The sequence below is a fragment of the Heterocephalus glaber genome, unplaced genomic scaffold (assembly GCF_053883595.1).
Source record: "Heterocephalus glaber isolate CG9 unplaced genomic scaffold, H.glaber_assembly_v1.0 deba00001452, whole genome shotgun sequence".
Classification (NCBI taxonomy): domain Eukaryota; kingdom Metazoa; phylum Chordata; class Mammalia; order Rodentia; family Bathyergidae; genus Heterocephalus; species Heterocephalus glaber.
Genome location: NW_028258302.1, coordinates 3,971,999 through 3,999,913, shown reverse-complemented (window position 1 = coordinate 3,999,913; position 27,915 = coordinate 3,971,999). Strand labels below are relative to the sequence as shown.

General features: G+C 41.2%; 1 protein-coding gene and 1 long non-coding RNA gene across 3 annotated transcripts in view; one reads left to right on the top strand and one right to left on the bottom strand.

The window, feature by feature from the left end:
* Nucleotides 1-396: 396 nt before the first annotated feature.
* LOC147827185 (uncharacterized) lies at nucleotides 397-23,395 on the bottom strand. Its single transcript, XR_015452705.1, has 4 exons — nucleotides 23,288-23,395; nucleotides 10,627-10,714; nucleotides 588-640; nucleotides 397-436 (listed from the first exon to the last, which is right to left on the bottom strand). It is a non-coding gene; the product is annotated as an uncharacterized LOC147827185 (long non-coding RNA).
* Nucleotides 23,396-23,462: 67 nt separating this feature from the next.
* The window catches only part of Rlf (RLF zinc finger), a 76,606-nt gene continuing 72,153 nt past the window's right edge, over nucleotides 23,463-27,915 (top strand). Inside the window, exon 1 of one of the 2 annotated variants that reach the window (XM_087215224.1) lies at nucleotides 23,463-23,741. In XM_087215224.1, coding sequence (XP_087071350.1) covers nucleotides 23,505-23,741 — 237 coding nt within the window. In that variant the 5' untranslated portion in view covers nucleotides 23,463-23,504. The remainder of the gene's footprint in view (nucleotides 23,742-27,915) is intronic. The other variant, XM_087215225.1, reaches the window with a different exon arrangement.

Here is a 27,915-nt window from a genome sequence, read left to right as displayed (position 1 = left end):
GTGATATAATTGTTCTAATCAGTTGTTCTTCCTGGCATACCAAGACTGAGATTGCCTAAGGGTCTTAAAAAATACTAGAGGGGCCGGGGATTTAGCTCAGTGGTTCTGGCGCCTGCCTCGCAAGCTGAGGACCCGAGTTCGATCCCTGGTACAAACAAACAAACAAACAAAAAACAAAACTAGAGGCCAGTCCCAAAGAACCAGGGGCTAGACCAAGTAGGCAACAACTTCTCATCCCCAGTAAACTGAAGTGGCAGGGTCTTGCAACTAACTCAAAACCCAAAATCCAGCTACACCTGGAAGACACCTCTGAGAAGTAGTTATTTCCTAAGGGTTCTAAATACTAGTAATAAAAAGATAAACAAACAAACAAATAAATATTAGCAATAAAACTACTCACCATAAGCAATCTACAAGCATCAAACCAGGAGTTAAACTAAAAAAAAAAAAAAGAAAATGACAAGACACTTAAAAAAGATGCACACACACACACACACACACACACACACACACACCCCTGCCGATTTTCAGCTCATCAAAGGCAAACCCAAGGGGAAATGAGGTAGAACAATACAAAAGCTACCCACCTGGACTCTCTATAGTGGTAACAGCAGAAGTAACAAAGCAGATGAACCAGGCTCTAGAAAAAAAATCAAATCAGAAGTAATTTTCAGGTAACTACAGAGATGGTGATCATCATGAAAGACATGATTAGTGACTCCAGAGCAGATACAGATTTTTTCAAAAAAAGATCTTAGGAAAGTCATGGAAACAATGAACACCCAGAATAGGAAAGAAATGGAATCCATGAAACAGATTCAAGGAGATATCCAGGAGATTAAAAATTCCATTGAAAGTATACACAGTAGAATGAGCCAATGTGAGGACAGAATATCAGATATAGAAGACAGGATTGCAGTTAGCAATCTTGAAAAGAAAGGTTTCTTAAGAATAGCAAGGAACTACAATAAATCAATCCAACAGCTGCTAGATAATGCAAAGAAGAATAACATAAGATTAATTGGAGTCAATTAAAAAGCAAGAGATGAAGCACAAATGACATAAAAAACTATTCACAAAAAGGCTGGGCTGGGGATGTGGCTCAGCACCCCTTCAGTGCAGTTCAAATATTAGTACAGCAAAAAGAAGAAGAAGAAGAGAAGAAGAAGGAGAAGGAGAAGGAGAAGGAGAAGGAGAAGGAGAAGAAGAAAAATATTTTTTATTTATTTATTTTTGGTACCAGGGATCAAACTTGGGTCCTTGCGCTTGCGAGGCAGGTGGCGGAACCACTGAGCTAAATCCCTGCCTCAGAAGAAGAAAAAGAAGGAGGAGGAGAAGTAAAATGAAAGATTACAGAAAATATTCATGAAATAAAACAAAAATATGCTAGAAGTTCAGCATGTAATCACAGCACTGAGGGAGACTAAGGCAAGAAGATTTCAATTTACAGTCCCACCTGGGCAATTTAGTGAGACACTGTCTTGAAGTACAAAAAAATTAAAAGAGAGAGAGAGAGAGAGAGAGAGAGAGAGAGAGAGAGACTGAGACAGAGAAAAGGGGTAAGGATGTAGCATAATGATAGAATGTTCCTACGTTCAATCCCTAGTACTGCAAGGGGAAAAAAAGAATTAACGAAATTGTTAATGGGGTACTGGGGTGCTCTTTCCAGGGGTCCTTTCCAAGCTTTTGTTGTCCTGAACAAAAACTTGGACAGGAAATGAAATAGTGAGGTGTTACATTTATTAAAGGTATTAAAGATAAAAGAAGGGCAAAGAAGTGCTCTGAAAAGAAGTGCTCTGTGGAATGAGTTCAGGGCATTTAAGTAGGAAAAGAAATACACCCATCAGCATCCACAGTGGGCTGGTGAAAAGGCTCACAGTGGCCACAAGCTTAATTACCACCACCTAACCCCAAGACCAGAACAACTAAAAAACTAGAAACAATGTTCACACTCATATAAAAACAAGAACAAATAATCAAGAAAAAAAAGAGAGAGAACAAAATAAAAACAAAATCAAAAATAAGAAAAACAGGCCCAGGGATTTAGCTCAGTAGTGCTGCTGCCTGCCTAGCAAGCACAAGGTCCCAAGTTTGGTCCCTGGTTCCAAAAAAAAAAAGAAAAGAAAAACAAAGTCCCCTTCAGGGCATGTCTCAGCTGTCACTAATAAACAGAGTGGCCAGACAGAGCCCAGATCCATGTTGATTAATCCCAGAAAGTCAGCCATAGATTTACAGCAGAGTAGTGGATAATTCTGGCAAGCCTGCAAACCATTAGTTCTATTGAAGTTGAGGCTGGTTTCTGGCTGTGAGGCTGGAACCCAATTTGTTCAGCCTGCAATGCTCCCTATGCCTCCTCCCAGTTTGAACTCTACTTGACCTCCTGCTGACTTGAACACAGTTCCATTTCACCCTGACTCTGGGAGCTGCTAGATGGAGCCAGCCTGCAGCTACTCTGAGTTCCAAGCTCCATTGGGTCCTCTACAAGATGGATATGGACCAATTGCCCTCTCCTGGGGGATGTCTGAACCCAAATAACTCAGCAGCCATTGCAGTCCACTGCATCCTCTGCTCCCTTCCACTGGTGTGTTTCTCTGTGGAGCCCTTTCAGGCCACTAGTAGTCACCATGCATCTGTAGGTTCAAGCTCCCCTTCCCATGCAGTGAGTCAGGGATCAGGGAGAAAGCACCATTTGCCATCTCCTTCTGCACTGAAGTCACCCTCTTCACTCTCCCTGTGGCTTCATTTCTAACTTCAGATCCTTGCTGGGTCCTAGGGACTCACTTCCCTCTTTCTTCTCTTACCAAATTCTAGCTTCTGGACACCAAATCTCGGAGAGGCTGTTTCTCTGATGTTCACCATTCCACCTTCTTCCAGGAAGTGTCCCCTGTATTTTGTTTGTTTGTTTGTGCGTGTGTGTGAGAGACAAGGTCTTGATAGGTAGCCCAAGCTGGCCTGGAACTCAAATTAATCTTCAAGCCTCAGCCTCCTGAGTGCTGGGCTCACAGGTGTGCACCACCATGCCCAGCCCTCATGTTTCCCTTTATAATCCATCCTGGCTATAAGCCTATCAGTGCCACCAACACCCAGGGTGAGCCTTACCATTATTCACACCTAGAACTATGTATGCTAAACCAATCAGTGGACTAATTTAGTTATCACACACCCTTAATCTATATTCACACATCCTAGATCCAGCCACCTCTGAAAAGCCCCACCTATGGGCATATGAGGCTTTGGGTGGACATCTAGATACAAACCATAACAGTTTTTTATTTTTGACATTTTTGATGTTACAGGGGATCAAACCCAGGAACATTCAACCACTGAGCTACAGCCCCAGCCCTTTAAAAATTTTTAGACAGTGGGGCGGGGATTTAGCTCAGTGGTTCCTTTGCCTGTCTCGCAAGCACAAGGTCCCGAGTTCAATCCCCGGTACCAAAAAAAATATTTTTTTTTAGACAAGATCTTGCTAAGTTGCCTAGGCAGGACTCAAACTTGAGGTCTTCCTGCCTCAGCTTAAGTCATGGAATTGTAGGTTTGCACCACCACACTCAGTTTAATTGACAAATATTTGTAGGGTACAATTTTGCTTTAAAACACTTCAACTCACAGAGGAGTGGGTAAATGTGGGGTGACTCTGGCCAAAAGATTTTGAAGTGAATGTGATAAAGGAAGGGACTTTTTGGATAATTCAGGACTCGTGGAATTCATGGCTGGAGTTTAGAGCAGAATGTGCAGGAGTACAGTCAGCAGAATTAAAAGCTCAGAGATACTTGCTTTGTTCTCAGAGACACTTCCTTTGGCCATTGTGTCCCATCTGTCCTCGAAAAGATTGCTTAAACTAGGTTGACATATATCCCCATTCCGGCCCTGACCTCTGACCAAAACTACTATAGGATATGTTGCAAATGGTTTTCTTGTACAACTTTGTTCTTGTATCCTTGAGTTACAAATAAATAACTGTATGGCACATACCTGTAATCCTAGCACTTGGGAGGCTGAGGCAGGAGGATTGCTGTGAGTTTGAGGCCAGTCTGGGCTACATAATGAGTTCAAAGCCAGCCTTAATTACATAGTGAGAACCTATCTCAATAAACAAACAAAAACAAATAAATAACCACAGAAGTCTCAGCTCATGGCTGTTTCTCTGAAGCTCTCTTATGCTGAGGTAGCAGCCCATCTGGGTCCTCTCGGGGACTGAACTAGTCTTCTGTCCAAGTACTGTAATCTTTCTCGTCTTTTACACAGCCATAGTAGCACACTGTGACAGGTAAGGATGGGATGATTTTGACACAATGTCATTAAGTGATGAAACAAGGTGATGGGTACCAGGATGTTCTGCTTTTGTATGTTTACAATTTTTTTCAATTGTAAACATTAAAATAAAAAACTACAATGTGCATACTGAAGACTTCTGTATTTATGCTTCCAACCCTGTCCTTTTCCGTACACTCTAGACACACATTTCCAACTCTCTACTCAAACTTTCTACTTGATTGCCATCTCAAACTTAGTATATCTGCAAATGAAGTCCGTGTCATGTCCCCCACACCATAACCCCCACCTTTCCCAAACAAACAACAAACAAAAAATCCCATTCCTTTCCTAGGGCTTCCTGCTCTAAATAATAATAGCATTCAGCCAGTTTTTCGGACCAAAAGCTTGGGAGTCAACCTTGATGTCTCACTTCTCTCATTACACACATCCAAACCTATCATCAGAATCTGACCATTTCTCTCCCCTTACTTCTACCACCCTTGTCTGTCATTTGTCCCCAAACTACTTCAAAGGCCTCTTGCCCTCTGTCTTAGTTACTTTCTCTTTGCTAGGATAAAATACTGGACACCCACAAGTTAAAAGAGGAGAGATTTGTTTTGACTCATAGTCTATAGAGGTTTTAGTCCATAGTTGGCTGGCTCCAAGACAGGGCAGCATGACAGAAGGGCATGGCAGAGGATAAACAGTATGTGATAGGGCAGGCAGGAGGCAAAAAGGGATCAAAGTGGGATCAAAGGAGGAGGAAGGATATATTCTGCCCCAAAAATGTATACTTCAAGAAAAGTAATATGATATTTTTTCAACAGATGGTGTTACTTCATAATGAGGGACCTTAGCAGATGTTGTATATCACAGAAAACCCACTACACTGTTGGCCCTTAGAGAAGAAATTCAAAATGCATGTGCAGCGATCTCAATGACCAAGGTTACCCAAGCAGCAGTTTGCTGTACTAATAAATGTGTGGAAGCTAATGGCCACCACTTTGAGGACCTCTTATAATTGTAGAGGCCAAAGGTAACTTGTATTAATCTCGTGATGTCTCAGTAAATTTAGTATTAGAAATTTATATAAGTTTTTGTTTTCCTGAAGTGTGTATACATTTTTTGGCCAACTGTATGTACACTACCCTTGCGCACAATGATCCACCTCTTCCCACCAGGCTTCACCTCAGACATCACACCCAGTTATAAATCCATCAGTGTGGACTAATCCAGTGATGGGTACCCATGATCCTCCCATGAGCCCACAAGGCTTTGGGGGACATCTAGACATAAACAATAACCCCCTCCACAATTTGTCCTCCACAAGCATCCAGGGTATTTCTTTGAAAATGTGAATCAGTTTATGTTTCTCCTTCCTCTCAACTTTCCAACAAGGTCCTGTCACACTCAGAATAAATGTAATATCCTTACCATGGCCTGCAATGCCTTCTTTCATCTGCATCTACCCCTCAGCCTCACATCTGTGATGACATTTCTCCTCCTTCTCCCTCTCATTCACTGAGCTCCCATGCACTATGGTCCCATGAACTCATCAAGAAGGATCCCGCCTCAAGATCCCTGCTGCTCCTTGGCCCAGACTGATCTCCTGAGTAGTTGCATGGTTATACTTTCATGTCATTCATAGCTCTGTTCAAACAACACCTTCTTAAAGCTTTCCCCAAACAATTTTATGCTCCTGCTCTTTTTTTTTCTCCAATACTGAGGACTGAACACAAGGCCCTTGCACTGAGTCACATCCCCAGCCTATTTTTAATTTCTTACTTTGGGACAGGGTCTCACTAAGCTTTTACGTTGTCCAGGCTGGGCTTGAACTTGTGATCTTCTTGCCTCTGCCTCCTTAGATGCTATGATTACAGGTGTGTGCCACTATGCCTGGCTGCTCACTCTTTATCCTCTTTCCTTCTGAATTTTCCACCTATCATTATATTATACAGTCATTTGTTTATTGCCAACTTTGTAAACCACGTAAGAGTGAGGACTTTGTCTTGTTTGCCACTGTAGCCTAAACCCTGAAACAATTCACAGTATAAGTAGAAAACCAGTAATTGAGGCAATGAAATGATGAAGGCATGGGTCTCAAACAAGAGGGGAAAGGAAGCTCTGCCTTTGAACACTCCAGGATGAGGGAATGTTATTTCCTCCCTTGCAACTCCCAGCTTCTTGTATGCTTCATGGTCACTTGAACTATGCTGCGTTCTTTTAATATAATTTAAAACATTTATTCTTAGGGTGGAACCAACAAAGTGAGCATAGCCTTAGACCTAATATGCCTTAGAAGCTAAGCAGGGAGTTGCTTTCTGCAGCCATACAATCATACCAGCTTGCCTGAGAAAGTCTGTTTCCTGATCCAGTAATGGCATTAGGAATGTTACCAGCTAATCCCTCAACTCCTATTTGTCCTTGGTGAGCCCAACTTTTCTGATATCATCTTCTTCTCAGTTCTATAACCATTGTCAGGTCACTGCAGTTCAGCTGTCCTGGGATCTCAGATGCCTGAACATCCAATTCATAGCCTCAAATACTTGACAAGGTTCTGGGTGTGGTAGTGCAAGCCTGTAATCTCAGCACTCAGGAGGCTGAGGCAGGTGGATCACTGTGAGTTCAAGGCCAGCCTGGAAAACATACATAGTGAGACCCCCTACTTATCTTTCCAAACTCATCTTAGACCACTCTCCTTGCTTACAAAGCCAAAATAGTTTTTATGTTGGACGTGTGTCACACACCTGTAATCCAACTCCTGGGGAGGTTGAGACAGGAGGATCACAAGTTGGAAACTGGCCTGGGCAATTTAGTGAGATCCTGCTCAGAAAATAAAAGGGCTGGAGATGTAGCTTAATTTTAAAGTGGGTTGGGTCCCTGGTACCACAGAAAATCAAGCAAAATGATCTACTGCTCAATTAACCCAAGCTCATTCCCACTGCATGGCACTTGCTCCTGTGTGCCCGCTCCTAGAATGTTGTGTCCCCAGATATTCGCATGAATGGCTTCTTCTTTTCGTGATCTTCAGAGACATTTTCCTGAAGATCATTATTCTATATGGCATCACTTTTTTTCTTCAGAGCAATATCTACTGTTTTTTGTTTGCTGGGGTTTTTTTTGAGACAGGGTCTCCCTATGTAGTCCAGGCTGGTCTTGAACTCACTATGTAGCCCAGGCTGGCTTCTAACTTGTGGCAATCCTTCTGCCTCAGACTCCCAAGTGCTGGGATCACAGGTGTGCATGACCACACCCAGTCCCAATGTCTACTCTTGTTCATTCAGTTTCTTTCCTTGTTTTATGCCAGATCTCTTTCTCTCTCCCCCTTTCTTTCTCCTCTGTGTGCTCTCTTTCCCTTTTCTCTCTTTTTCTCCCCTCTCTTTCCCTTTTCTCTCTTCTCTGAGCTACATCCCCAACACTGACCAATTTTCTGCAGTGACAGCCAGGCATGGTAATGCATGCCTGTAATTCCAGCACTGGGGAGGCTGAGATAGGAGGACCGCTGTGGGTTTGAGGCAAACCTGGGCTACATAATGAGTTCAAGGACAGCCTTAACTACATAGTGAGACCTTGTCTCTCTCTCTCTCTCTGTCTCTCTGTCTCTCTCTCTCTCTCTCTCTCTCTCTCTCTCTCTCTCTCTCTCTCTCTCACACACACACACACACACACACACCAAAAAACAGAATTTTCTGCAATGATGGAAATACTTTTGTATCTGAGCTGTCCAATACAGTAGCTGCTAGTTGCCATATGACTTCTTAATATTTGGTATGTGGCCAACACAACTGAGCAAATGAATTTTAATTTTATTTAATTTTAACTAACTTAAATTTAAATAGCTACATAGGGCCAGTGGCTAGGGTACTAAACAATGCAGTTCAAGTATGTAAGCTCTGAGAAAGCAGATACTGAGTTTTCATTATTTTGTGTAGTACCCACAAAATTAAATACTTTTTTTTTTCTTTTTGGTACTGGGGATCTCGGGACCTTGTGCTTGTGAGGCAGGTGGCAGCACCAATGAGCTAAACCCCCAGCCCAAAATTAAATACTTCTTTTTTATTATTTTTTTTCAATTAAATACTTCTAACCAAGATTTTCTCGGAATAATGAATTCCTGGCAAGATCTAAGTTTTGTGTTGGATGTGACCAGCACTAGTTCATTCTTTGACTTGCCTTAGGAACATCAAGATGAAGTTCATAGAGACTTTTTTCTTTAAAACACTTCTGAAAAGTCGGTGTAATAACATTGTAGAAAGATCTTTTTAAAAAAACACATAATGTACAATTCTTCTAGCAATCATTACAACTATTTTAATTTTTTGGTCACTGCCTTCCCGCTTCTACTGAGAGGTGGTTTTTTGTTTTTTTTTTTTTTCACTATTTCGAAAACCCAGAGGACACCATCAAAACTTTTTCCTGTCAGGCACAGTGGTGGACACCTATAAACCCAGGTGTTTGGGGGCCGGGGATTTAACTCAGTGGTTCTGCCGCCTGCCTCGAAAGCGCAAGGACCTGAGTTCAATCCCCAATACCAAAAGAAAACAGAAAAAGTAAATCCAGGTGTTTGGGAGGCCAAGGCAGATCACAAGTTCAAGGCTGGCCTGGACACTTTAGCAAGACCCTATCTCAAAATAAAAAATAAAAAGTGCTGAGAATGTAGGTCAGTGGTAGAGCACTTGCCTAGCATGTGTGAGGCCCTGGCTTCAATTTCCAATACCACAGAAAGTAAAAAACAACAACAACAAAAATCTCTAGGTTCAATTGCAAACCATTAGAAAACAAATAAACAAATGAAAAAAACCCAAACAAACCAAATCTAGATCTTAGCTTAGATGTGGCCTGACTCTTGGTGTTTTTTACTGTGGCCATCCAGTGAAGATATTTACCACCCCACAGATGTTTGAAAAAACCTTGGTGAAGAGCCTTAGCCTTAGGTATAAAGTAGTTGGTGATTATTTGGGGAGGCCAGATATACAGAAGGCAGGGATTCAGCTGGTTTATTCATTAATCCCACAACTGTACTGTAAAATCTCATGAATATTTTCTTTATTTTTACAGACTGTACTATTTTCCTTTTTTCATAACTGGGTGATAGACATACCAAAATTTATTAAAAATGTATTAAGCCAAGCATTTATGTTAGGCCCATTATTGGATCTTCCAGAATTCTGCAATTAAATCCGCCTGCATAGAACTTTAAACTTTCATTGTACTGTTGCTTTGTAGTATAGTGGTTACGTGTGTTGGTTTGGGAAAGAGAATGTCTGTTTCTTTTTTATTAGTAGTTCACATTTGTAATACAAAGGAATGATAGTCTTTGTGGGGAACTGGTTGATGCATATTGAGAATATTTCTTCCTTTTTTTTAAATGGTAGCAAAACTTTATTAAAGGTAGGAAAAGAAACAGGCTCTGCAGAGTGAGTTTGGGCCAAGTAAAAGTAGGAAAGGAAGTACACCCTGTAGCATAGGGGTGGGCCACCATGCAAGACAGAACACAGTGGCAGGAGGATTGCTGCTAGTTCGAGGCCAGCCTGGGCTACATGGTGAGATCTTGTCTCAAAAAAAAAAATTAAGTTCTAATAGAAAGAATTGATGTGTATGGAAGATTAAACAGTGGACATCCATTTGTTTAATCACATCTTTTGTGTGCCTGCTATGTTCCAGGCATTCAGTGTTGGGTCCCAGGTATATAGAAGTGAGCCAAGTCAGACCTAGGCCTTGCCCTCATGGGAGCTAAAAAATTGTGGATTGGCAGATACAAATGGAATACCTATGTAAAAGATTACAAAATTGGGCTGGGGACATAAGCAGGGGGCTCGCATAACATGCATAAAGTGCTGGGTTCAGTCCTCAGCACTGCAAAAAGAAAAATTTTTAAAGTTATACAATTATAAAACTAATATTCTGATTAGTATACAGAAAAGATGTAAAAAGAGGATTGACCTAGAGTGGGAAGCCAGTGAAGGTTTTCTTATCGAAGGCACGTTGAAATATGAGTTTACTTTGCCTAATTGGGGCTGGAGATGAGCTGGAGAACATTACAGGCAAACGGAGGATACCCTGGGAGGGGTGGAGGTGGTCTGCTCATCTTGTTGGTGCTCTTAATACTACCTGGTGGTCAGATCAAAACTAGCAGATGGCTATATAGTTGTTGATAGCCATTGCCTTCAGGTGTAGGACAAAGGCCAATTAACAGTTTTGAGCACATGTACTAGGAATTACGAACTTTAATGGAAATTGTCCAGTTTAAGCCAATAACAACCCTGTGAAGTGAGCTCAATCATCCTCAATTTTCAGATGAAGAAACCAAGACCAAGGTGAAGTCAAGGTGCGTCAGATTGTAAGAAACAGAATTTGAGTGAAGTATACCTGTAAGTCCGGCGCTCCAGAGGCTGAGGCAGGTGGATTTCTGCGAGTTCCAGTTCAGCCTGGGCTACATAGTGAGTTCAAGGCCAGCCTGAAATACATAATGAGATCCTGTTTTAAACAAACAAACAAGCTCCGAGGGTCAGCCAAGCAGTGTGAAGCTCCTTGGCTGTGTCCCAGTTCCTGCCCATGCCACGGTGAGGTCCCAGGCATGGCTTGGAGCCCTGCCCCCATCCGGCGCTCCACTCCACGGGTCAGCCAAGCAGTGTGAAGCTCCTCAGCTGCATCCTGGTTCCTGCCCACACCACGCTGCCCTTGATGCTATGGTATTGCTGATTGTATCATTTGGTCTAATATGTTGTGATTGATCTAATCAGTTTTCCTTCCTGGTATAAAGAAAATAAAATAGCCTCAGAGTCATTAGAGCCTCAAAACCTAAACACAAGCCATATCTGGAAGACACCTCTGAAAAGCAATCATTCCACAAGGGTTTTAAACACAAGAAACAAAGATACCTGCATTAAGCAATTTTGAAATATCAACCCAGAAATTAAACCAAGGACAGTACCAAAAACAAAAATGAGAAGACATTTAAGCAAGGCACAAACGCAGGCTTCCATACCACAAAAAGGAAATTCTGGGGGAAATGAGGTGGAAAAGTCTGATAATCAACCACTTGGAGACCCTGAACTGATAACACAGGAAGTAACAAAGCAGATGCATGAGGCTCTAGAAAAATTCAAAGCAGAAATAATTTCCCAGATAAATACAGAGATGGTGAGTAGAATGAAAGACATGATTAAAGGCTCTAGAGCAGAAACAGATAAGAAAATAGATGAGATCAGAAACATGCTGAAAGCCATGAATGCCCAGCATAAGAAAGAAATGGAGGGGCTGGGGATTTAGCTCAGTGGTTCTGCTGCTTGCCTCACAAGCACAAGGACCCAAGTTTGATCCCTGGTACCAAAAAAAAAAAAAAAAAGAAAGAAAGAAATGGAAACCATGATTGCCCAACATAAGAAAGAAATGGAATCCATGAAACAGATTCAAACAGATATTCAGGAGATTAAAAACTCCACTGAAAGCATGCAGAGCAGACTAAGAGAATTTGAAGACAGAATATTAGATATAGAAGACAGGATTGTGGGTAAGGACCATGAAAACAGAGATTTCTTAAAGATAATAAAGGACCATGAGAAATCAATCCAACAGCTGCTAGATAACGCAAAGAAGAATAACATAAGACTGATAGGAGCCCATGAAAAAACAGGAGAAAGTACAATAGACATAAAAAAAAACTGTTCACAGAAGTACTAGTAGAAAACTTCCCAGACAGAGGTAGAGAATTGGACATACAGATAAATGAGGCATATAGAACTCCAACTAGCCATGACCAAAAAAAGTCTACACCTAGACATATAATAGTCGAGATCCCAAAAACCCAACAGAAGAACAAATTCTACAGGCAGTTAGAGAAAAGAAACAAATCACCTACAAAGGAAAGCCCATCAGAATCATGGCAGATTTCTCAACACAAACCCTCAAATCAAAGAAAGCCTGAAGTGAAGTATTTCAAGCCCTAAAAGAAAATAACTTCCAACCTAGACTGCTGTATCTGGCAAAATTATCTTTCAAAATCGATGGGGAAATTAGATACTTTCATGACAAAGACCACCTGAGAAATTTCATGAACACCAAACCAGCACTCTAAACAATTTTATGCAATATCCTAGAAAAAGACAATGAAGGTCACAACTCCATGAGGACCAACAGAGAGAAGACACCACGCAAGGTAAGACACTAAAGGGAAAGGGGGGAAAATAAGAAATAAAAGAGCCAACAACAATAAAACATCATGACAAGGATGAGTCAGTATCTCTCAATTATAACTATCAATGTTAATGGCCTCAATTCACCAATCAAAAGAAATAGAGTGACAGAATGGATTAAGAAGCAAAACCCAGCAATATGCTGTATACAAGAAACACACCTAACTCAAAAGGAAATTCATAGACTGAAAGTAAAAGGATGGAAAATAGTTCTCCATGCATCAGGAACCCAGAAAAAAGCAGGGATAGCAATCTTATTTGCAGACAAAGTAGGTTTCAAACCAAAACTAATTAAGAGAGACAAAGATGGTCACTACATCCTTGTGAAGGGAACAATCCAAGAGGAAGAGATGACAATCCTAAATATTTATGCACCAAGTATGAATGCCCCCAACTAAACAAAACAAATATTAATGGACATGAAAAACCAAATAAACAATAATGTAATTGTAGTAGGGGACCTCAACACCCCTCTATCACAAATAGACAGATCATCTAGAAAAAAAATTAACAATGAAATTCTAGAACTGAACCAAGCTATTGAACAAATGGACTTAATAGATGTTTACAGAGTGTTCCATCCCATAAAATCAGAATACACATTCTTTTCAGCTGCACATGGGTGATTCTCCAAAATATATCAAATGCTAGCTCATAGGGCATATCTAAGTAAACGTAAAAGAACTGAAGTTATCCCCTGAATATTATCAGACCATAGTGCAATAAAACTGGAGATCAATAACATAAGAAACTGCAAAACACCCACAAACACATGGAAATTGAATAACACCCTCCTGAACAACCAATGGGTCACAGAGGAAATTAAAGAAGAAATTAGACAGTTTCTACAAGTAAATGATAATGCTAGTACAACATACAGGAATCTGTGGGACACAATGAAAGTAGTTCTACACGGGAAATTCATAGCAGTGAATGCCCATATTAGGACAACAGAGAGAACTCAGTTAAATAACCTAATGCAGAACCTCAAGCTCCTAGAAAAAGAAGAGCATAACAAACCCAAAGCTCTTACAAGAAAGGAAATTATAAAGATCTGAGCAGAAATCAATGCAATGGAGACTAAGAGAACGATACAAAAAAATCAATGAATCGAAGAGCTGGATTTTTGAAAGAATAAATAAAATTGATAAACCTTTAACCAACTTTATCAAAAAAAGGAAAGAAAAGGCTCAAATCCATGCAATTAAGGATGAAAAAGGTGAAGCCACAACAGTTCCAGCAGAAATTCAGAGGATCATCAATACCTACTTTGAGAACCTGTACTCTAATAAAATGGAAAACACAGAAGAAATGGACAGATTCCTAGATACATATGAATTGCCAAAGTTAAATGAAGAAGATAGAGAAATTCTAAACACCCCAATAACAATGAGTGAAATTGAAACTGTAATAAAAAATTTACCAACAAAGAAAAGCTCAGGTCCTGATGGGTTCACTGCTGAATTCTACAAGACTTTTAAAGAAGAACTATTGCCATTACTCTTTAAACTCATCAAGAAAATTGAAAGGGAAGCAAGGCTTCCAAATTCTTTCCTGGAAGCAAGTGTTACTTTGATTCCAAAACCAGGGAAAGACCCAACCCAAAAATAGAACTACAGACTAATCTCCCTAATGAACATAGATGCAAAAATCCTCAACAAGATACTGGCAAACAGAATACAGAGAGTCATCAAGAAGATCATACACCCTGACCAAGTTGGATTTATCTCAGGGTTGCAAGGATGTTTCAACATTCATAAATCAATAAATGTAATACACTATATTAACAGAGTCAAGGACAAAAACCATATGATCATCTCAATAGATGCAGAAAAGGCATTTGACAAAATCCAGCACCAGTTCCTGATAAAAACGCTACAGAAAATTCGAATACAAGGTCTTTATCTCAACCTGATTAGGGCTATCTATGAAAAACCAACAGCCAACATCATACTAAATGGTCAAAAACTGAAAACTTTCAGTCTAAAATCAGGAACAAGACAAGGATGCCCACTATCACCACTCCTGTTCAATACTGTTCTGGAAACATTAGCCATAGCAATTAGAAAAGAGAAAGAAATAAAAGGAATAAAGATAGGAAAGGAAGAAGTGAAACTGTCATTATTTGCTGATGATATGATACTTTACATAGAAGACCCAAAATACTCTGCCCAAAGACTTCTAGACTTAATTGACAGATTCTGATCGCTTCTCGGCCTTTTGGCTAAGATCAAGTGTAATTGACAGATTCTGCAGAGTAGCTGGATACAAAGTCAACACTCAAAAAACAATAGTCTTCTTATACACAAATAGCAGACCCATTGAGAGAGAAATTCGGGAAATAATTCCTTTTACAATAGCATCTAAAAAAAATGAAATATCTAGGAATCAACCTAACAAAGGAAGCAAAAGACCTCTACACTGAAAACTATAGCACTCTGAAGAAGGAGATCGAAGAGGATATAAGAAAATGGAAAGATATCCCTTGTTCCTGGGTAGGAAGAATCAATATAGTGAAAATGGCCATACTTTCAAAACTACTATATAGATTTAATGCAATACCGATTGAAATTCCAACAATATACTTCACATAACTAGAGAAAACAATCCAAAAATTCATTTGGAAGCAAAAGAAACCTAGAATAGCAAAAGCAATTCTAGCCAACAGAGACATGGCTGGGGGTATCACAATCCTCAACTTGAAACTATACTACAAAGCTACTGTGATAAAAACAGCATGGTACTGGCAAAGAAACAGACCCAAAGATCAGTGGAATCGATTAGAAGATGCAGAAACAACTCCAGACATACTCAGCCACCTCATCTTTGACAAAGGAGCCAACCATCCTCATTGGAGGAAAGATAGCCTGTTCAATAAATGGTGTTGGAAAAACTGGATTTCAACCTGCCAAAGATTAAAACTAGACCCATACCTATCACCGTGCACTAAACTAAGATCAAGGTGGATTAAAGAGCTAAATATCAAGACAGAAACACTAAACTTGCTAGGCGATAAGTTAGGTAGAACTCTCAATGACATTGGCATAGGAAAAGACTTTATGAACAAATCTTCAGTAGCATGGGAGCTAACACAAAGAATCAACAACTGGGATCTCATCGTATTAAAAAGCTTCTGCACTGCAAGAGAAACTACCAACAGAGCTAAGAGACAACCTACAATATGGGAAGAAATTTTTAGCAGCTGGACCTCAGACAAAGGTCAACTATCTAGAATATATAAAGAATTGAAAAAAATCAGACCCCCCAAATTCAAAGACCCAATTCAAAAATGGGCATCCGAAATGAACAGACATTTCTCAGACAAAGAAGTCAAAACAGCAAATAAATATATGAAAAAATGTTCAACATCACTGGTCATTTGAGAGATGCAGATGAAAACAACACTGAGATTCCACCTCACCCCACAAAGAATGGCTGCTATCAAGAAATCAACCAATAACAAATGCTGGCAGGGGTGTGGAGAGAAAGGAACCCTTCTCCATTGTTGGTGGGAGTGCAGACTGGAGATACCTCAAAGAACTAGGACTAGAGGTCCAATTTTACCCAGCTATTCCCCTACTGGGTATCTTCCCCAAAGAATTAAAAGAACTGTACCACAGCAATATATGTGCACCTATGTTTATAGCAGCACAGTTTGTAATAGGTAAAACAGCTATTTGGAAACAGCCCAAGTGCCCATCAACTGGAAACTGGATAAAGAAGATGTGTTTTTTTTTCTCGTTCTTTATGGCTGAGTACTACTCAGCCATAAAGAACGAGAAACTAGAGTCATTTATAGCTAAATGGATGCATATTGAGGCCATACTCTTAAGTGAAATAAATAGGACACACATGTGTAAATACTGACTAGTTTCTCTAGTGTGAGAAACTGAAAGTGTAAATAAGGATGAAAATGATTAAAACGAATAATTGATAATTTGAAATAGGAAAAGGTCCAAAGGTGTAGGGGTGGCGGGAGGGGAAGGGGAAAGGGAAGAAGGGAAAGGAAAAATTATGAGAAAGAAAAAAAAATGGAAACAAAGTCTATGTAGATAGGGAAGGGTGGTGGGGGTGAAGGGCGCATAAGTATTGGGGGAAAATAAGAACTAAGATACATCATGTACAGATACAAACACCCAATGATAAATGTAAATGTATTGTATACCTAAAATGTGCCAATTAATGTATAAATAAAAAATAAACAAACAAAAAAGGCTGTCTTTGATAAAGAACTATAGTCTCTCAAGCTATACAAGGAAGGGGGAAATACATAGTCATTTTTAGTATATGTGCTGCTGAAGCAAGCACAGTATATAGTCATTTTTATGGTTTAGAGCATGTTCTTGTTTTTGTTTAACAACACGTTTCATCTGCTTCCATCATCATCATCACAGGGTGGACTTATCTGATATTTATGTTCTGGGTTTTATTTATTTATTTGTTTCATTTTTTGAGACAGGATCTCCCTATATAGTTCATAGTCTCACTACATAGCCCAGGCTGGCCTTGATTTCACAGTGATCCTCCTGCCTCAGCCTCCTGAGTGTTGAGATTACAGGTATGTCCCCCTAGGCCAGGCTTATGTTCTGTTTTAAAAGAATGTTAAAAGGCTTATGTTCTGTGTTAAAGAATGTTAATGTTGGTTTTTTTGGTACTGGGGATCGAACTCAGGTCCTTGTGCTTGTGAGGCAGGTGGCGGAACCACTGAGCTAAATCCCCAGCCCATGTTCTGTTTTTAAAAAGGAGAAAGAGAAAAGAAAAAGATCAAATTAAATTCAAGGCTCTGAAATGTTTCCACTCACCAGTGAAATGATTAGTGTTTTCCTATGTTGCTCACTCTGCTGACTCCCAGCGGTCACTGAGAATGATAGAAATGTAGCCCTGGTTCTCAAATCCTTCACATTAATTTTTCACTGAAAGGAACTAAGGTTTTTATTTTTAAATTTTGCTTTGTTTTGTTTTTGATACAGTCTTGCTCTTTTCTCTTGTCTGAGAGAGAGAGAAGGGTCATGTTGAATTATTTGATTTCTAGTGCTTTATTTGAGCAAATGAATTAAAGATCATTTTATATTGCTGAGTAAGCTTGACCATAAAAGATGTTGTGATTATTAAATTGTGTCTCCCTGAATAAGGTAAAGCAATTCTATTAGGGACCACTACTCTTTAGAACTCTGAAAAAGGGCTGTGGAACAAACAAACCAGTGAGGAATAAACTTTGTTTTCTGATGTAACACCCTTGGGGGAGATGTAGCAGAGGGTTGCTGAACCTGCTGTAATGGACAGAATCAGGGAAGATCTCATAAAATTTTGAGAAAAGCAATGTACTGCCTACAGAAAAGTGCATAGTTTGACCATATTCTTGTTCTAATTCATCTTTTTTCTATTATTAGAAAATATACTGGTCACATAGCATAAGTGGAGAGGTTGCCTTATTTTTCAACAGTAATAGCAATTGACACTTACTGAACAATTATCATGTATCATGCATCATAACCCTTTACACGACTCCATTTTCTCATTTCATCCTTGTAAGTCTGCAAGTGAGTACTTATTGTCATCTCCATTTTGCATGTGACTCAGAAATACTGTTGATCTCACCTATGGTTAACATGAACCTCTCTCACACACATAGCAAAATTCTCAAACTTCAAGCTCTGAACAACCCACTGTAGCAGGAAGGCCAGCTTTCAATCAGGCCACCTCCTCAGCTGTACTGCCCTCTTCTGGACCCCTGAGCCTTTAAAACGTAGCCCACTGCTATGCTGGAGCCAAACCATAAGGATGATCTGGAGCCTCCTCTGTCTCCTGTGCATCTGGGTAGCCCAGGAAGATACTCAAAACTTCTTGGGGTTCTGCTGTTGTCCTAGAAACAAAATTCCTCTAGGGGGCAGTGTGGATAAACCACTTGGACCGATTTAGCAAAACACCTTTGCCCATTAGAACTGTTATACATAATGGATGAAAGCAGTGATTCAGAGAAGTTAAAAACTTGGTCAATGGGCCGGGGATTTAGCTCAGTGGTTCTGGCGCCTGCCTCGCAAGCGCAAGGTCCCAAGTTCGATCCTCGGTACCAAAAACAACAACAACAACTTGGTCAAGATCACCAGCTAGTCAGTAAGAGTTAAGATTCAATCTTGTCTAACTTCAGAACAATTTCTTTTCCACTCTGTCGGGCTGGCTTCCCAACCATTTTTTGTTATCGGGGATGGAACCCAGGACCTTGTGCTTGCCAGACGCCCAACCGTTCTTTAGACCAAAAAAAATAGGACACAAATAGTAAATATATGTGTGAGCATCTCCCCTGTGCCTAATCTATGAAGTGAACAAAAGAGAAAAGATACACTGGGCATGGTTGCACACGCCTGTAATCCCAGCACTCTGGAGGCTGAGGCAGCAGGATTGCCTCAAGTTTGAGGCCAGCCTGAACTTCACAGCAAGACAACTGTCTCAAAGCAACAACAACAAAAACGATACCACTTGGGAGAAGTAGTGTCCTTTGGGAAGAGAAAGGACTAAGTTAAAGCAGAGAAATAATTGAGAATTTAGGGATTTCAGACACGAGCACTGTCTGCAAGTTTACAGGCTAAAGGCGTATATATAATAACTGATTCTGGAAAGTCTTATGAAGATAAAAAATAAACAAGATGCTAGCAGACAAAAAAAAAAAAAGTCAAGGAATTGACTCAAGAAAAGAACCTAAAAATCGCTTCTTGGCCTTTTGGGTAAGATCAAGAGAAGGAAAGATAAGTGAAGAATGTTTTGCATAGACAGAAGAGCAAATACAAAGGTCCTAAGAGAAGAAAAAATTAAGGTTAGGGACTGAAGAAATGCCAGTGTAACTAGGGGCTACTCTTCCAGGACTAGATAATATAATCTATTCCTTAATTCCATTTTTTTTCTTAATTCCACTTAATACAAATAAGAGGTGGGCCAGAGATTTCACTCAGTGTTTCTGCTGCCTGCCTTGAAAGCAGTATCCAAAACAAACAACAACAAACAAATAAGAAGAGTTTCTAGGAAGAAGTGACAAATTGAGTAGAAACAAAGGCAGGAAAACTATCCTGTACTGGGGTGGAGAAGCAACATACTGTATCCAGGCAGGTCACAAAGAACTCTGTACTCTTAGCAATAGGTGAAAAGGCCAGGTGGTTAGATTTACAGGTAGGCTAAAGATTTGGTTCTATTTGAGAAAGGAGCTGATGCCAGGCATGTTGGTGCTTACCTGTAATCCCAGCATTTGGGAGGATGAAGTGGGAGGACCATTCAAGTTCAGGAGTTTGAGGCTAACCTAGAAAACATCTCTAGCAAGACCTTGTGTCATAAAAGGTGTGTGTATGGGGGAGGGTTGAATTGTTTTAAACAATGAAGTTAAATTTAGAAAGATGAATCTCAGAAAGCAGAAGGGATGAATCAGAAGCAAAGATACCTACTGGAAAACCTTTGCAATAATTCCTCCTGATAAGCAAGGCAATAAAAGCTTGCCTCTTTAATTTATGTCCCACTCAGCTCAGTTTTGTCATTTTTCTAGCCTAAGGAGGAACAGTAGGAAAGGATCCCTTACTCGAGCAGGCTTCAAAGGTAGCAGTGGAGGCACTTGCTCTGCAGGTGTGTTCTGGCTACAGAAGTACTGTTGGTTCCAGGCTTGGCCCATAATGTGCCATGAAATTTTCTGACTAGGAGGCTCACCCAATCCCATCTCCCAAGGGTCTAGTAAGTGGTAGTCCCCTGGTAAGGACAAGCAAACCTCCAGGTGGCGGGGGGGGGGGAGTGGGGGGTGGGGGGCAAGCCTTTCCACAGATGACACAGGATGGTCCAGCAATCTGGTCATGATTTGCTGTTGCTTATGACCTCCAAGAAAGGGGACCAAGCTACCATTCCCATTAGGCCTGGCTCTTTGATTCCTGCCTAGGTCCTCTTCCAACCTTGAGAGTCAAACACCCTGAGAGAGTACCCTCTACCTTGTGTTAGCTGCCATAAATGGTTCTATCTTTCTACGTCTTCACCTATACCCCCCACCTTGTGTCTCCTTTACTCTCAGAAGTTGATAAACATGTTGAGAGCCAGCTTTGCAGATCATCATGGAGCCCCCATTTCACCTAACATTATAGTCTTCAAAGTTACCTTGGCAATGTGTACGTTGCTTTTGGCTTTTATTAATTTTTAAAAAGAATTTTAATTTCTATATTTAGGCTGGCCTTGAACTCTCTATGGTCTCAAATTCATCATCTTCCTGCCTCAGCTACTCAGTGCTAGGATTACAGATGTGCACCACCACACCAGGCAATGAATGATTCACTTTTTGTTTTTTGAGGGTCTTTTGTTTGTTTTGGTACCGGGGATTGAACTCAGGACTTGTACTTGCAAGGCAGGCGCTGTGCCACTGAGATAACCCTGCCTTTGGCTTTTATTGTACAGTCAGTACTATAAAATTTGTTTTGAGATTTATAATGTTGTAGTTATTTATTTATCTGAGACAGGGTCTCACTATGTATTCCAGATTGGCCTTGAACTCACTTTGTAGCCAAGGCTGGCCTGGAACTCATGATATTCTCCTGCCTTAGCCTACAGAGTGCTAGGCTTATAGGTGTGCACCACCACATCCAGCCCTTTGTAACATTTTAGATAAGGTTGTGTTTGTACTTTGTTGTGTGAAGGAATTATATTGAATAAACCTAGAATTAGAATGCAAAAAGAGAGAGAAAGAAAAAAAGAAGTAGTACTTATCCAGGAGGGCTGGTAAAATGAAAGAGTCACTCTTCCTTTATAAAATCTAGAAATCTGGTCCTGGTGCCTCACACTTGTAGTCCCACCATTTGGGAAGCTGAGGCAGAAGGATTACTGTGAGCTGTGGCCAGCCTGGGCTACATAGTAAATTCCAGGCCAGGCTGAACTACACACAACAAACAAACAAACAAACAAACAATCATCTAAATGAGAGAGCAAAGAAGCATTCTTCAGGGGGAATCTCTGACAAAAGGGGAAAGGCTAAAGGCACTTGTGAGATTTTGGGGTCTTCATTTGTTGCTCTTGTTATTGTTCTGGGGATCAAACTCAGGTCGTTGCACCAAAGGAGCGGCACCACTGAGCTAAATCCCCAGCTGTTAGTCTCCATTTCCTTTGGCGGGGTGGCGGTGGGGGTGGGGGGTGTTCCTCTGACTTTGGGCCCCTGTCCTCTCATCAAAACACAGCAGTGAAGGCCCCGGATTTAGCTCAGTGGTTGTGCAACCTGCCTCACAAGCGCAGGACCCAAGTTCCATCCCCGCTATCAAAATAAAAACCAAAACCAAACCAAAACAAAAAACACAGAAGGGAAGCCTCCCAGAAGGGAACCATAAACTTCCTGGGGGAAAACGGACCATTCTTGGAGTTCTAATGACAGTGGCTAGGAGGTGACAGTAATGGAGGATAATATTTCAATTGAGGTTCTGGAGTATATATACTTTTCCACCTAGCAGCTACTCTCACCCCTCAAACTCTACTTTTAGAAATTATGTGGTAATATTTATATGTCCTCATCCTCCAAGTATGAATAAGTAGAAATTGTAAAGAGAAAAGAGTTGGAAGAAAATTTCCTGAGGACAAACTGATAGGACTTAAAACCTAACCTGAAAAAAACCCAAAAAACCCCACAAAGGGACCAGGGATTTAGGCTCAGTGGTTTCACCGACTGCTGTGCAAGCACAAGGACTCGAGTTTGATCCCGGGTACCAAAAAAAAAAACAACAAAAAACCCCCCCACAAAAACCTAACCTGATAAGATTTGAGGAAGAGAAAGAGAAACTAGAAAATAACTATGAAAGAAGCCTGGGTGTAGGAATGATGTTGATTTAAGATCTTTTTTTTCCTCTACACTGACTCTGTGTTCCCTAAGCAAACTTCTGCTGCTAATTTTGTTTCCATAAGGATGATATTATATTTCTGAGGATAAATTAGTAAACTGGGTTCTTATGACTTAATCACCACCTAGGTAAAATGATAGAATCAAGGGTCGGGGGATTTAGCTCAGTGGTTCCGCCGCCTGCCTCACAAGTGCAAGGTCCAGAGTTTCATCCCCTGCACCAAAAAAAAAAAAAAGATAGAATCAAGTTCTTGAATTTGCAGATCAGGAAGTCAAGCCTAGCCAGGCATGGTAGCATACTTGGGAGGAATGCCCTGAGTTCAAGGCCAGCCTGGAGTACATAGTGAGAACCTGTATAGACCCTCCCATCAGAAATTTTAGCCGAAGCTGGGTGTGGTGGCACACAGCTGTAATCCCAGCACTCGGGAGGTGGCGGCAGGAAGATCACTGTCAGTTCGGGCCAGAGAGACCTCATCACAAAGAAGCCAAAAAAATAATAATAATTAAAAAAGCAATACCTGGGATGTGGTGGCAAATGCCTGTGCTCCCAGCACCTTGTTATGCTAGTCTTAAGCCTCATGACTTTTGCACCTATTTCCTGTGCCCAAGGAAACTTTATTATTTTCATACTTTGAGGTCTTTAATTCATCTGACCTTTACTTTTGAATATAGTTTGAGGTAGAAATATAATTTTTTTCTCTTTTGGAAAACATGTCTCAGCGCCATTTATTGACATATATCCTTTCCCCACTGACTGGTAACGCCATCCTGTCATAAACCAAGTTTCCTTGGAGCTAGTTTTTATTTCGGCCTAACAACCGGTGCTTCTTAGTTTCCCTCGACCAGGGATGCTTTTCTTTAGGCTCCTCTCGGGGCTACCTTACGCTCGTTCTGCAGATCGGAGCTCTGTTGTCATCTACCTCATATCTATATTGCTTATAGGCATTTCCGACCCTATTACTCCACGATTTCATGACTCCAAGGGACCAGAAAGTACCTAAGTGGGCTGGAGTCCCTGACCAGCTGTTGCTAGGCTGTTGCTAGGGCGGTTTCCTCGGAGGCTGATGATTAGAGCAGCACTGGGCGCCCCAGTGACGGGATCAGGGGGGCGCCGGCGTCGCCAAGAGATGCGTCACAGAGCGCGGGCGACTGGGGGCGGGGCCGGACATAAGTCACGTGGCTTGGTTGCCTACGCGCTGCTGGGCCGTGGGAAGATGGCGGACGGAAAGGGAGACGCCGCCGTCGCTGCCGGGGCCGGGGCTGAGCCTCCGGAGGTAGCGGGAACCAGAGACGGAGCCGAGACTGAGTCCATGGCTCGGGGTCATCGCCCTACATCTCCGGCTCCGGGAGTCCCGGGCCTGCGACCGTGTCTGTGGCAGCTGGAGACAGAGCTAAGGGAGCAGGAGGTGTCGGAGGTCTCATCTTTGAACTACTGCCGGAGCTTCTGCCAGGTGAGGGGCTGACTGGCTGGTTGAGGGTGGCAGGGTGGGAAGGCCAGGGGAGGAGGCCCCGGGTCTATTGCACCAGCCGAAGCTCTACTGAAAGACACCGCCCCCATATCTCGCCGCGCCCCCAGGCCGGGAAGGCCCAGCGCCGAAGCTCCACCGCTAGCCCTCCTCCGCCACAGCCCGACTTTGGTCACTGACGGGGCTGGTTACGCTGGGCCGTACAGAGCCCGGAGAGCGCCGGAGGCTCCCTGGAAGGGCAGTGCCCTTTCGCCGTTGCTTATGTCCTGGCCTGGTGCTTGAGGCCACTGCTCCCTGAGGGATTGATTGCTTGTTTCTGCAGGGAGATTGCTTTTTTGAGTGCGGATCTCCGAACTGGAACAAAACCCCGGTTTTGTTTTTTGTTTTTAAATAACCCGGGGAGAGGATTTGGGGCCAGGGACTTACCTTTGGAGTCGACTGGCCTCTGAAAGGTATGACAGGTGGCGTTGAAAGGCGTCTAGGGCTTTCCGGTTAGGGACTGAGGAGCCGGTTGGTTGTTTTTGCCCATTGTGTGTGTGTGTGGGGGGGTATGTTTATGCTGTTCTTTAACCTCCTTTGTATTTATTTGAGAGTTGCACTATCAGGAATGAGGCTGGTGAGCTTTGTATTGACGATTAGTCTTTCAGTAGAAGAGGATCGGGAAAGATGTACTGTGTGGCCTCTTATAGCAGTCGTATAATCGATTATTTCTGTGCCACAGTGGATCCTAGCCTATGATTATATATTTATGCATGTGTTTAGTTTAATCTCTACTATCACTGAGAGATTTTTCTTAATGTATTTAAGTCTCCTACAAACGTAAATGTTTGCTATTAGTATTTCTACTTCTGATGTTTGTTCTATCAGGTTACAGTCACCATCCCTTTGCTCCTCACCTGGCATGCCTTAGGGAATACAAAATAATCGTAGTATATTGGCACTTGGACTCTTAATGAGGCTTCGAGTGTGTGTTCAATGAATTGTGGAGTCCCAAAGTTATAATTTGGGGTGGGTTGGGGACAATTTGTTCTGTTGGTTCAAAGCAGAATCAAAAGTTGGTTTGCTTTAGTGAGCCAGAAGAACCTCACCCCTTTAAGTGGAATTGTCCCTAATCTTTTTCATACATGTATCATTTCAAATTTTAAGTGTATAAGCTACATTTCCCTGCACAACTATATGTCGAGGTGAATTTGTTCTTTGCTTTCTTACTAATAATGAGAGTAATGATTTTTTTTTTTTTTGAGACAAGCTCTCACTGTAGTCCAGGCTGGCCTTGAACTCATTATGTAGCTAAGGATGGCCTCAAACTCATGGCAGTCCTCCTGCCTGAGCCTCCCGAGTGCAGGGATTACAGGCATATGCCACCATGCCCAGCTTTATCTCTCTTATGCTGTACTTTTATTTATTTATTTTGGGGTACTGGGGATCGAACTCGGGACCTTGCGCTTGCCAGGCAGGTGGTGGAAATTTAGTACTTTTGATACAGGAGGTGAAATATGAAAATACTACATCTCCCAACCTGTTAGATGTCTGACATGTGGAGTTTGTGTCCTCTAAAAATCAAAGAATGAATTCTAGGAACAATGGAGGTTAAGAGTAGGAAAATATTTGAGAGGATAGCTCCGGAGAGGCAGGAGGGGTTCCAATTGGGTCGCAGAGGACCCCACTTTACAGGGAAGTTTTACAGAGCAAAACCCATGTGGATACAACATGGGTTACTGCTATGATTAACAAATAAAGTTATAAGTGTAGTTACCTAGGTAATAGTGATCCAGTGGGGAAACAAGTCATGTAACAGGGGTGCATGGAAATAACAAAGACTTTTTTAAGGAAATGATGGGTCTTGATCACCCACTGGGGTGACTGATGTCTATCTAGACTTCCTTTCCTTAGGCCCCCATGTTTGTCTTTTGAGGAAGTATGTAGGCCTGGTCTCCAACACGCAGTTGTGATGTGTTTTACCTTTGTCTTGACTCTCTGAAGGGCCTAGCCCTATCTTCCTGCCTGTAATATTTGTATCTAACTCAGCTGTCTATAATACTTCCACTTTACAAATTTTTGCCAGTTCTTTAGAATGGTGCTGGGCGCTTCTATCAAGTGCTGAGGAAACACAAATAAGACACTGTGCTTACCTTTGATGAGTCTGCAGTTGTAGAAATGAGTTTCCAATGCAGTTTTGGTAATGATAGAAAAGGAGGTGGTGTGTGTAGGCAGTGGTGAGAGAGCTCTCATGGGACATCCCAGTGGGAATGGCAGTTAGCTAGTAAAAATAAGTTTAAAAAAGAAGGTTAATTATAGATTGTAATGTGCTTAGAACTGGGAGGAGGCCACTTTGGATAGGATAGACCCTATGGCTGAAAGGATGAAATTGAGATGTGGGGCGGGGTGGGGGACAACATTCCAGTGCCAAAGGTAGAAAAGGTAGTGATGAAGAGGGACGTAGAATGTTGTGGGAGAAGATAGAGCTAATTGCAGAAGGATTGTGGGGGCAGGAAAACAACTGTGGATTTTGAGTAAAGCTTCTAAGCTTGAATTGTCTTCCTCCAAAGATAACAAGCTTGTCAAATTCCATACATACACTCTCTTTTGTGTCTAGTGCTTGTAGCTCCAATTTTATTTTAATAAATGTTTTAATGTCATGAGTCTTGGTAACAACTGGAGATATGAAAGCCCAGCAGATTTTAAAAAGAAAGTACTTTGATAATTTGTCTTATCTATGAGTTTTTTCCCCGAAATTTTTCCAAAAACATTTTTTGAACTAATAAGAGAAGGTGTTCCTTTAACATTAATAGAAAGCACATTGGACTGGGAAAAGTTGGGTGCTGCTTCTTAGCTAATAACCTTGGACAAACTATGACTATAAAACTATATTGTTTTCTAACTTTTATGTTTTATACAAACAATAGAACAGAAAGTTTGTGTACAACTCTTACCAAATTTATAACATTTTGTTACATTGTTTCCAGTAGCCCAGATAGAACCAGCTGTGTCCTTGATGACTAGACCCAGAAAAAAATTTAGAATTTTATGAAGCTGGAAAATTGTAACCCATTAATCAAATTGGTTAAATAGCTTTTGGTTTTACATTTGAAAGGCAGAATAAGATTTATTCATTTACTTAAGAAACACACACAGAAAATTTGTTTGACTTAAGTGCTGAAGGTAGGAAGCTAGGGGCATATTGTAGGTAGAGAAAATTAGTAATATATATATATTTTTTGTTTGTTTGTTTGTTTTTTGGACCAAGTCTTGCTGTGTGGTTCAGGCTGGCTTTGAACTCACTATGTATCCCAGGCTGGCCTTGAACTGAGAGATCCTTCTGCCTCAGCCTCCAGAGTGCTGGGATCATAGCCATGTGCCACCACACCTGGCACTCACCTTTATGTTTAACTAGTACTACAGATGCATTTTCATCAGGTGGTTAGTTAGAGATGGCCTAGAGCTGGGCGTGGTGGTCCACTCTGTTCAAGCTCAGCCTGAGCAATTTAGTGATTTAGTGAGTCCCTGCTTTAGGATTGAAAAAGAAAAAAATTAAAAAGGGCTAGGGATTTAGCTGAATGCAAAGACCGTACAATTGATCCACAGCTTACCCTCCCAAAAAAAGTTGTCCTGAAGCCTAAGATGGTATCAACTAGATCCCTCTGTAATATACTTTGATTGTATCTTCCATCCTTTTGCAGCGCAGCACTTAAATAGGTCCATGTTTGGAATTAAACTAACTGAAAAAATAAACGACTATATGAGTGGATAGATGGGCCAGGGATTTAGCTCAGTGGTTTCTCAACCTGCTGCGCAAGCGCAAGGATCCAAGTTTGATCCCCGGTACCCCCCCCAAATAAATATGAGTGGATAGAGAAGCTTATGTCATTCTATGCATATTTTCAGCAGTTTTCTTAAATCTGTGAAGATGATAAAATAAAACCACAGGAGTGATAGTTACCAAGAAAATAGTACTTTGTCAGATGGTGGTACATACCTGTAATCCCAGCATTTGGGAGGCTGAGGCAGGAGGATCACTGTAAATTTGAGGTGAAAATTGGTGTCTTTTTAAATATTTGCTATACAGTACTTAGGGAACTATAATTCTGAATGTTTTATTACTGGTGGTTCTATTTGTAATGCACAATTTTAAGACCTAAAGTAAACCTCTTTAACAAAA